Here is a 12,250-nt window from a genome sequence, read left to right as displayed (position 1 = left end):
ATACTGAATTAGGGCCAAAAGGATCTGTGCTTAAATCTGAATACCAATCTAGACCCCCTTAACTCTCAAAAGTAAATGATGAACTCTATGTTACTATAAATATACTTTATATTTAATTAGTTAATTTGTAACTTTGTTATAATTATTGGCCAATGGTAGATAATAAAAGGAAGGCATTGTTTAACAAATGTAGCTCAACCTTCTCAGCATTATTGGGAAGGTATCACCCTGACTTCCAAGAGAACTGGAATAGTTATTAACAAGGAGAATACAAGGATGTCTATAAATTTAAAAATTATTGGAAAAAATCAGTAAGTGATTTCTAGCTATTCCATGAAAAGAATGAAGGCCAGAGGAAGCAAAGTCAAAGTCATCCGGAAACCCATATTTTGGTCCTGCCTTCCTACCATTAAGGAAGTACAGCTTCTGGAGTGTAAGTCCAAAGGGGAAAAAAATTTCCAAGTTACCCAGAAGAAATACTTCTAGCCTTTGAAATTTCTATAGTATACTGGCTAAGGAAGGGAGAGATTCTCCTCCTGGAGGACAGAAACACCTGCAAATAGCAATATCATGGTTGTTCTTCTCATAGTGCCTCCTGTACACGTATGCTAAGCACTGGGCAGGTATGTTACAGGACTGCTGTCCAGAGTTTCAACCCTACCACCTAGGCAGTATCATTAGACACACTCTACTGAAAAGGGAAATGTCTTAAAAGAATTGTATAGCTTGTTCAAATTCGCACAGTGATGGAGATGCAATTTTAATCCAGGTATATCCAATTCAAAAGGAACAGAGACCCCACAGTCATACCATTTCTAAACCTTTGTTTAGTTCCAAAATTAATTTTTTGAAAGACCAGACACATATTTAACCCCAAAAGGAAGGATTCTGTGAGTCTGTGAGTTAAGCTGTAAAGGAACCATGAACTGTGTCTACATTCTTTGCTGTGGAGTAAGAAATGATAAGCAGCTAAGGGGTCGTTTTAGTAAAAAACGAATAATCAGTACGTAGGAAGTGTGTTCAGTCAACATGGATTCCAGTCATGGAGGAGGGCAGTGAGAGTGGTGAATCTGATTTCTTACACACATCATGTCAGCTTTCAGGAAGACCCAGGCTTCAACCCATAAACACCTGCTGGATTTGTAACACCCCCTACTCCTTACACATCATCAAACGATCAATTCATACAAGAATTTACATTTGCTTCATTTAATTTTTTTTTCCTGAGGAAATAATTTTGTAATCTTGGAGGCTACTAGAAACTATAGGAAATGTCTATTTTAAATACCTATAGCTTCCACAGACACAGTTCAGGGTAGCTGTCCAGCAGAAATTATCAGCAGACTTCTGTTGTTATTAGATCTGGCCCACTGTAACTTAACAACCTAAAAGAAAACATGCTGGTGGTCTTACCTGGAGCTACAGAGCCAGGCAAAATATAACCAGTATCAAGTATTAAAATATAGCTAATAATGGGTGGTATCCCGTTTTCCAGTATTCACTGGCTCCCTGGGGACTCTGATGCCACAGAAGAGTAGTGAGATGTGGAGATAAAACTGGGTTAGAGTCAGGGTACCTTCACTTGGTGCCTACACAACTTCAAGAAGTATTTACTCTCTCTGAGCAGTTACAGCTTCATTTACAAAATTAAAATGTTATGAGTGGCTTTTTAGGTTGCTGTAAGAATTAAGAGTGTTGCGTCAGGTAATAATAACTAAGAATCACAGGTTATGAGCATGTACTGCCTGCCACGCCCTGGATGAAGTAAGTACTGCTGGGAAACTAAGGCACTAGAATTAAGTAACTTGATAACATTCATAAAACTAAAAGTCTTAGAAACAGGACTTGAACCCAGGAGGTTAGCACCAAAGGCCATGATCTTAACACACTATCCTATACTACTAAGTATAGAAATTCTATAGGGCGTGAAGACTATAAGAATATGAGTACAGGTACTTTTGCTACTGTTAATATTCTTATCACCACATAAAATGAGGTTACCTATTAAAACACTCAGACCAAAGAACGCGTAATACCTGGGACATTGCTGCAGACGCTCTCCTTCAACAATGCAGGCCTCTTTCTCAAGAAGTTCGGGACACCCCTTCCCACCTCCAATAGCCATGTGCTTCACATTCCGGCTCCTGCTCCTAAATCCTGGCATGAGAGTCCCTGAATGACACGTCGTGGAGCAGGGGCTCCAGGAGGACCACTCGGAGGTTTCACAGTCTTTTGGCATGATGCAGGACTGAATGGTCAGTGGGAAGGAGTCCTGCATGCAAAGGCTGAAAGAACAGAAGCAGGAAACAAGAGGCCATGGATTAATAAATGCAACCACCACATATAGTGCCTACTAGGAGAAAAAAAATAACAATGTTAGAGACATGATAAGAAAATAGTGGAGGACATAACATTTTAAGACTGTACACTCTATTTCAACTGACACAATACAGCTGTTCCACTGTAGCTGAACACACATGTAAGATGGGTCCACCTTCATCAACACTACTGGAAATAGCGGGGTCCTTCTAGAGTGCTTTCACTGGTGGTGTCGCCTATTACTACCATCTGTGACTGTGCTTCACGTCTCAGACACTATCTCACAGTAAGCTGATGAGTTTACATTTTATTATCTGCACTTTGCAGGTAAAAAAATCTTAGGCTCTGGAAGGCTAAATAATTTTTCTAGTGTCAAACAAAAGTAAGGTAAAGCTTTAGAATATTAATGTGTCTATTCTTATAAAAACTGTGCTGTAAAAAAGTGGTATTGTGTTTCCCCACTTTGTTAGGCTCTGAACATCTATTTCCTCATCTGCAAAATGTGTGTGCAATCAAGTACTAATAGTCTAATTGGGAAATAAATAAAAAGATAATGTGATAATGTGATGAACTCAACATAAGAGCATTTACAATGAATAGGAAAAACACTGATGTGGCAGCCAGTGATGAATCACCCGGGAAAGCAGGTGGGAGCTCAGAGAAAAGGACATCTGAGCTGTGTGTTTAAAAATTAATAGGTGCTTCTCAGGCACAGAGGGAACTCTATTCTTAGTCAAGAGAACAACATACCCAAAGCCTTGAAATAACACCCTGTGGGGATTGGCACCTCTGTTAAACTGGGACTAGCTGTACTGGCTCACAAGAGCAGGAATTTCCACTATGATTTAATAAAAATAAATAAATAAATAAATAAAAAGAGCAGGAATTTCCAAGCCATTTAACTCCATTCAAGCTTAAAAGTGGCTAAACTGAGAGTATTTACACTACAGAAATCAGCAAACACTCCAAATTAAGCCCTCTCACCCAGACCCTTACGACCCACTTGTTAAACGTTTAATGAGCACATCACTGGAAAAAAGTGTAAGCCAATTTGTTCAGCTGAAGCAGAAAGTGCAAGACGGAAAGTGGATATATAAGAGGTACAAGAATTCTGCAAAAGTAGCTCTGGAAAGGCTTCATGTCATGGCCTAAGGAACTTAGTTTTAATTGAGTATTAAATAACTTCAAGTAGAGAAGTCAGACTCACACAGGAAGATAATATTTCAAATATGAATTGGCATTCTTTTCTTTTTTTTTTTTTTCACTTCTGTGTTATTAACCCTTCCTTTATTCAGTCAGATGCACCCATTACTTTGGGAGGAAAAGGATGATATTCATAGGAATGTAAACTAAAGAAAGGGTCAGTGCTCACTTTACAGGGTTTGGGTAAAGGTTCCTCCGTATATGGTCAAAAAGAAGGAGAAGTCTTAAATTGTTCCCAGGTTTCCAACCTCGGAAAATGTGCAGATGAGAGAGTGACCACTTATAAAAGATGGTGTCTAGGGGAGAATAAAGCATCATCACATTTGGCCGGATTGATGAGCCAATTTTAATGAAATTTCGATATTTATATTCCTCATTGAGAGTTAATGTGTTATTCATAGAGAAAAGGGTAAATTGAGGTAAGACAAACTTCTGGTCCAACTTTTAAAAAATCTATTTAGATCATATAGACTCCTTCAAAATGAAAAGGAAAGCATATCATTGTCATTATTCCATCCAATGTGACATTTTGAGGGCCTGGGATCAAACCACACGAGGAAGAATCTCTCCTGAAAAAGTTCCACCTAATACAGAATATAATGTCACTGTCACCGCGCAACATGGAGGTGGTGGGAGGGGCCACAACATGAAGCTGTGGATCAAGAAATTCCTAGATTTTGACTTTTTGAAAATTGTTGTGTGCTGAATTATACCCCTTGAAAATCGGTATGGTCAAGTCCTAACTCCCAAAATGTAACCTCATTTGGAAATGGGGCTTTTAAAGAGGTGTTATGTTAAAATGAGGCCTTAGCATAGGCCTTAGCACACTGCAGTGGGACTGGGCCTTCTAAGAAGAAATTAGGACACAGACACATACACACAGCAGGAAGACCACGTGAAGACACAGGGAGAAGACAGCCATCTACAAGCCAAGGACAGAAGACTCAGTGAAAGGACCCCTGCCAACACTCTGCTCTTAGACTTCCAGCTTCCAGAATGTGGTAAAATACATTTTTTTTTTTTTGAGACATCCAATCTGTGTTACTTCATCAAGGCAGCTGGAGCAAGCAAATACAGAATGTAATGAAGTGCTTTGAATTGTGTATGCTTTTAGAAAATGAGTCTTAATTCCCAAGATGGACCCTGTTCTTCCCCTGGTTAAGGACACCCCATAGTATTTTGTCCTCTGTCTGCAGGTGAAGTGGTGGCCCGCTGCTCCCCATATACCTGCTTGCACTGTTGACTGCTCACCTTTCTCACACTGGCTTTCCCTATCTGACTAGAAGAACAGGTAATAAGTCTCCAACAGTGACACATGTACAGAGTTGGAGGAATTAACTATAATTTTGGAAAGGGCTCCTAATTCTTGTTTTCTTACCCACAAATGGCATGTGTCCCATTCATTATGTATTTATGTGTTTTCCACGATATTTCTGCTAGCCCACCTTCTTGATTTAAATAAAAATAATAAAAGACACTACATTGGGTTCTGGTCTAATTTGATCAGTGAGATTCTATTTTCTGGAATAGTGGAAGGAACACTAAATAGTGAATAAGAACTAAGTGGGTTGTGATTTTTTCATCACAACATATTAGCATGACCTTAATCTTTTGGCTGCTTAGTTTCATTATCAGCAGAAAAAAAAGGATAACATCAATAAGAATATCAATGACAATAATACGATAACAACAAAATGTGATCTACTCAACTTCCCTCCCCCCTCACTTGTGGCAACGTTCAGCAAAAGTGGAATCGCCTTACAAACTAAATCCCACAATGAAGATTTTTGTGCACAGGCAGAAATGTCGATTGATCCTTTCACAGAAAATGGTATGCCTTCTTATTGAAATAGGCCCATATTGTTGATTTGTCTTTTAAAAAGGAAACGCTGTTGTAATTTTACCTCCTTGACATTCATAGAGCATTGTCTTCGTTTATAAATTACTTCACAAGTAGTCAACTATAAAGGGAATCTTTGAAAATCTTAAAAAACTACTCCAGCAATTCTTACTTCCCCTGGAAATGTAAGGAAATCTCTCTACTTACAAAAGAGGGCTGAAACTCTCAGAAAATAACAATCAGCAGTAGATGCCTCAATTCATTAGCACTTCAGTTACCACTACTTTACAACAGTATCAAATATGTATGTCAAACATACAAAAAGAGTAAGGTTCCCAGCCGCTCGGGAGGCTGAGGCAAGAGAATCGCGGAAGCCCAAGAGTTAGAGGTTGCTGTGAGCCGTGTGACGCCACGGCACTCTACCCGAGGGCAGTACAGTGAGACTCTGTCTCTACAAAAAAACAAACAAAAAAAAAAAAAAGAGTAAGGTAATATAAGTACCTCCGTGTCTTTCTAGAAAACACTAACATTTGGTTCAGATTTCCTTAAATGAGCAAAAAATTACAAATTACAAATTTGTGTCCTTTGAAATCCCAGGTTCATTTCTCTCTCCCTAAACATAGTTGGCCACCATCCTCAAAGCAATTTGTAATATTTCAGACTTTAAAAAATATAATATAAAAAGAATAAATGTTTATACTTTAACTAAAGATGTATATACCTGTATTTATAAAGAGCACATACATTGTCACATTTTCTTTCAATTTTCACTTAAATATCATTATACATATTGCTCTGAAAAATATGTTCCTGACATAACATTATAATTTCTAGAGCTATCTATGTCAATAAATACAGATAGTATTCATTTATTTTTATTACTGTGCAATATTCCAGTATATGGGTACATGGCGGTGTATTTATTCATTTCCCAATGAGTAGGACCTTTGTGCTCAATTTCTTGCAGTTCGGTAGGATGATACACTGAACCTCCTCTACAAGTCTCTATATATTACATGTGTAAGAGAGATTTCCCTAGTATTATTGCCTAGAATTGGGACATAAATGTTTATACAAGAGAAAGTCTTAGGCATTGTCCAATTTCTCCTTTGTAACATGCTCCAATTATTCGTATTATCAGGTTTATTTTTCTCTAATGTTGAGATAATGCAGTTGGTTCCAGATGGCCAGGAGGCTTAATGTTCTTCTCACATCTTTAGTGAATACTCAGACTATTAGATTCTGCAAATCAGCCCCTACAGTTTGCCCACTGTGATATGCTGAGTAATGGTCCCTTGAAGATGTCCACATCCTAATCCTAAATGCATCACCTTACATGGCAAAAGGGACTTTGCAGATGTGATTAAGGATGCTGAGATGGGGAATGATTCTGGAGAATCCAGGTGGACCCAGTATAATCACAGCATCTTTATAAAAGGGCAATAGAAGCAAAACATTCATTAAGTCAGAGAAGCATAGGTTGGAGTGAAGTGAGGCCACACCCCAAGAGTGTTCTAGATTCTAGAATCTGGAAAAGACAAAGAAGTAATTTCCTCCCCTAAAACAGCCAGAAAGAACACAGAATAATTTCCCTTAGTTCAAGACCTTTAATCTCATTGCCTTCTGACCTGTACTTTTTCCTACTGAGTTTAAGACGTGCACTCACATGAATAGGGGTGTGTGTGTGTGTGTGTGTGTGTACACCGATAGATGTCAACAATAGATATAAAGGTATATATATTATATTCTAAATAGTAACCTGTTGTTGGTTTTATATGATAAAAATCTTTTTTTATAATTTGATTTTTACTTTTGCTTATGGCATCTTTTTGTGGTACATAGTTTAATTTCTTGCTCAATCTTTCCCCACATAATTTGTGGGTTTTTTATGCCACACTGAAGATTTTTTCCCCCTCTTCCAATCCCAAAAGTTTATGCTTTCATATGTATTCATCTAGAAAGTTTTATACTCTCTCACTACATATTTCAATCATCAATTTGATATTTGTTTTCATGTATGTGTTTTATGGTCCTCCCTTTATAGAACCATCATCTATCAGATATTTAACCTGTATAATTGTCTTATATTTATGGTCTATTTTCCAGGGTTATTTTCCCAAAATTACCTTCTAATTTTTATTGATTTTTAACATATTTTGTAGGAATATTTTAATGTCCACAATTTTATTTCTTAATCATACCTTTAAAATATTATCCTGATTTTATTTCATGACTGCAATATTTTATCTTAAGTCTTTGGCAATGTTAATTAATTATTTTTGGCTTAATTTCTTGTTCCCTACATTATCACATTCTATTCAGAGTTCCTGATCTCTGTTTATTTTGGATTCATATTGGACTTCACTTATATTCCTGAGGATCCTTTGCTATCAGGGTTAGAGTGATGCACCACAGGTAGGAAACTCTTTGATCATAGGTGGTGCTCACACCCTGGTGAATATTATCACTGACTTTATGCCAGGACCAGGCCATTTTATTGGAGCTCCTCAAATTTTCTGTTATCTTACCTTTCTCCCAAGACAGGAATCTCCTATGTCTTACTTCATGTGTGTAGACATGGTTGGTAGCTTTATGTAACGGGTCTGCTGTCAGGGCACCCATATAAACTATGCATGGAATTTCACTTAACCTTCCAGTCACAGTATGGTGTTTCACTATTATGTTTCACAACTAATATACTATGTTCTGTGGGCAAAGGGGTAGTTTTTACGACCATTGAACACATTTGTCTTCACTTAATCCTTAAACCTGCTAAGAATCTTGTATTTGTTGGAATAGTAAAGGATATACTGTAGAACAAATAAATCCTGAGATGTCAATGTTTTATCAAAATATTATTTATTTTCATTTCATATAAAATGTGATGAAGATTATTCAAATATCCCAGAGAGCAATTCTCTAACTGAAGACTTAAAGATCCAGGTTGTGTCCACTTTATAGTGTCACTATCATGACTATGTAGCTTTCAAGTTCATCTTTGAAAAGGAAATAGAGGGCGGGTGGGCAGTCCAAAGTAATGCATGACTACAGCCCACGGAGTGGCTTATGTTTGGCTGCAATATATTTACAAACAAGAGGATGAAATATCTTCCACTGTATTATGGAAGAGGCCAGAGTGTGATAAATGTATAGATTTGTACTTAATGCAATTATCTCCAGAGAAATTGAATTGTTTCCACTGAAGAAAAGCTTTCTACTTTTTCCATGCTACTAGGTCAATTACTCAGCTCTTTGCTTTTCAGTTCTCCAAATTTGTTGACTTTTTCATCTTTTTTAAAATACTTTACCATATGTTTTTTCTTGAGAGTTTATGCCTTTTTAAAATTACTATCATTTAAATAGTGCTCTGGAATACAACAGACAAAAATATTCATTCCCATTTACTGAAAACTGAAAAGTTATGTGACACAAAGCTTTGCTTAAGCCATATAATGATCCAACATATAATCAACATATTCCTAGAGAACTAATTCTTTTCTAAATATAGAAAAAATACTAATTGTAAATAATTAAAAACACAAGTAAAGTCCTTAATGGTGAAAGTATTTCCATTTCTATTAATTTTATTGTAAATTATATAATATTTCTTTATAGAACTTAATACTTCAATAATATACTCTTAGTGTTAAAAAAGTATTTTTTATAGAAGCGAAATTACAACTCTAAGAAAGTATCTTAGAAACAATAAAACAGTGGCCATTTTAAATCACTGTTATTCCAATTATTTAACAAAAATACTGCTATCCATATGGCAGCAGCTTACTCAAATTATAGCAAGATAACAAGGGAATAGTTGCTTCTAGAGCTTACAGATTCTAACTCAGGAAATGCTCACAAGATCACATTATGAAAATAACACCAAAGAATAAAATGTGAATGGAAGAATGAGGAGAAATGAACCAGAACTGAGATAGGCTTAAAAGAGAATCTACTTGGGAAATCAGATACAATGTATGCTGTTACTTTTAATAATTTTGACTCCAAACTAGTAGCATTATGCTGCCACCAGTAAAACTAATAGAAACACCAGGAAAAACTATGAAAATGATAACTTAAAGGAGGAAAACATGTATATACCAAGGTTTATGTGAAATCCCTATCTGTTTTAGAAGCCCAATGAAAAAAATGAACATTGCCATTTATTGCAATATAAGATTTAGCAAAGGCATTTGAATGAGCAGAGTTTTTTTTTAAATGTAGTCTGAAAAACAATTTTCTAATGTTGAAAGTAACTTTAAATTACTGAGAAAAATATTAAGGATCATAAAGAAATTTAACTGAAGAGATCTTCTCTATGACCTCTTTTCTTGGGTAAATTAACCTGAGGTAACTTACATCTGATTTGACAAAAATGTTTACCTAAGGTTAGTATTTACAATTAGTGGGGGTGGGGTAGGTGTTATATAGTTGAGTTATATGACTTTTTCTTTCAAATTCTCAATAAAATAAAACTGCACTATTAAAATGCCTCTTAATTTCTTACCTTGATTTATACAATTTTAAACTTTTCAAAAGGTAATAAACCTAACATCACACAGTAAAGCTAAAATAGCAGTATGAAATTACATTTTAAATATGCTGTTCGGCTGCTTCTGTGCAATAGAGAGATTGTTCTTTAGATAAAGAGATAAACACACAGATATACTGAGATATTAAATTCTTGACAAGAAATATCCTTGAGTGTGATGTTACATCAAAATGGTATGTTTTTAGTATTATGATCATTTTCTGTCACTAGAAAACATTATTCAACAGAGATTTAAAATGCAGTGCAAGTCTCAAAATAAAACAGATTTTATCTTCTCCAAATTTCTTAGACAGAGTACTAAGAATGATATGTAGGTACATATTTGTGGATGTGTGTGGAACTGCTTAAAGAAAAAGCAGTACCAGCAATCATTTGAAGGTCTTGGCCACTACCTTCATTTTATGGAGAAGGAAACAGATCCCCAAAAGATAAGTAATTACCTAATATACACACAGGAAAAATGTAGCATGGCCAAGATTAAAATTAATTTTCCCTGCCATTTAGACCAAAACTATGCTAACAGCTGTTATACACCAATTTATAACACCCTGGCCCCCAAGTTACAATTCAAAAGAAAAGGCCTATCTGAACTTGAATTCTAGAAAACAGTGGCAGTTGCCTGACTGTGAAATTCCCATGTCACCACTAGCCCCAAAAACATTAACAGGGAAAACAAATTAAACCATAAATTACCTTTGCTCTTCCCCTTACTGGAGGCAAAACATGAACACACATGCACATACACACACACACACACACACATACACACACACATCTTCAAATTATGTATATATCAGTAGAAAAGTCCCTAAGAGATCACCCATTATGATGCAACCTAATGGATGTTGAAAGTAGAGAAGGAGAGTGTTAAGAGATTCCATGAAAAGAAAACAGAGGAATAAAGGACTCAGATGAACCACAAAATCATTTCCAGAAAAGGTAATTTCATCCATGGCTTCAACATGCAGAATACAATTCAGAACTTGGCAGTTTACAGTATAGATACAGAGTACAGTGCTGGAAAGTACGAAGTTCTGAAAGTGGTTGTCACAAAGAAGCATTTCTTTGGGGGATAATCTTATATATATTCACAGGATAGTTGGTGGACCTTAGAGATGAGGCAATGAAGGGAAAGAAAAATACAAAGGAGAAAATTAAGGTTCCCACAGAACGAAGGTGAGACAAGACACCACTTTTTCCTTAACACTACTATGAGCAGCAATGTCCACGAATAAAACTTCACAAAAGAGGGAACTACTGACAGAAAAGGATGCTTTTGAAAAATAAGCAACATTTATGAAATGAACAGAAATTGAAATAAAGCAGACTACATCCTTTCAAAACTGCAATAAAAACAGAAAATCTCAAATATTTTCTTTTGATAAAAAGTCCTTGCCAAGTAACCAAGCACAAAGCTGACTAAAGAAAAAACCAACCAACCCCCCCAACTATAAAACAATACATTCTACTACACTACACAGCCTGAAACAAGTATTTAAAAATATGAGGGAAAAATGCCTTGAATAAGAAATTAAAAGCTCAGAAGGGATTAAAAAAAAAAAAAAAGTGAGTTGATTGAACTCAGGAAAAAAATAGAAGAAAATATCATTCTAACAATGATTTATGAAGTAGAAGATGTCCAAGAAAGAACAGACTCAAATGACAGCAAAATAGATTCAATGAAAACATTGAAAAGGAAAAAAGAAAAAGTTGAAAAAATGAAATAAAGATAGAAGTAAGACAGTTCAGAAAAAGCAGATAAAATAAAAAATATCACTACGTATGTGTGCCTGAGTGTGTGTATACTTCCCTGATAAAGAAAGTCAAAACACTGACCAAAGTAATCTCAAAACTATAATACTCCCTGAAGTCTCCAAAAAGAAAAATTGACCTTAATCTGTATGTTTTTTTTTAAAGGCTCACACCCTTTTTTATTTATTTTTATTTATTTATTTTTTTACTAAATCATAACTGTATACATTGATATGATCATGGGGCATCATACACTCGCTTCATAGACCATTTGACACATTTTCATCACAATGGTTAACATAGCCTTCCTGGCATTATCTCAGTTACTGTGCCAAAACATGTTGAAAGGACTTTCCACATACCATGGAAATATGACCCAGAATAATTAACTCTAAGACATATACTAATAAAACAATTATATTTCAAAATAAAGAAAAAATCAAGTTTTCAGAAAAAAAGATGAAATAATTCAAAAATACTAATAAATACACTAAAATTTATGGTTTAATTTGTTTTCCCCAGTTTGACAGCAGACTTCTCAAAAACAGCATACAAATCAAGGCTGCAATGGAGTCACATTTTTAAGA

General features: G+C 35.5%; 1 protein-coding gene across 1 annotated transcript in view; it reads right to left on the bottom strand.

Moving 5' to 3' along the window:
* The window catches only part of THSD7B (thrombospondin type 1 domain containing 7B), a 1,036,041-nt gene that overhangs the window by 694,833 nt on the left and 328,958 nt on the right, over positions 1-12,250 (bottom strand). Inside the window, exon 4 of the mRNA XM_053597329.1 lies at positions 2,037-2,285. Within this exon, the coding sequence (XP_053453304.1) occupies positions 2,037-2,285 (249 nt within the window). The remainder of the gene's footprint in view (positions 1-2,036; positions 2,286-12,250) is intronic.

The sequence above is a fragment of the Nycticebus coucang genome, chromosome 7 (genome assembly GCF_027406575.1).
Source record: "Nycticebus coucang isolate mNycCou1 chromosome 7, mNycCou1.pri, whole genome shotgun sequence".
In the NCBI taxonomy this organism is placed as follows: domain Eukaryota; kingdom Metazoa; phylum Chordata; class Mammalia; order Primates; family Lorisidae; genus Nycticebus; species Nycticebus coucang.
This window is presented reverse-complemented; position numbering and strand designations above follow the sequence as displayed.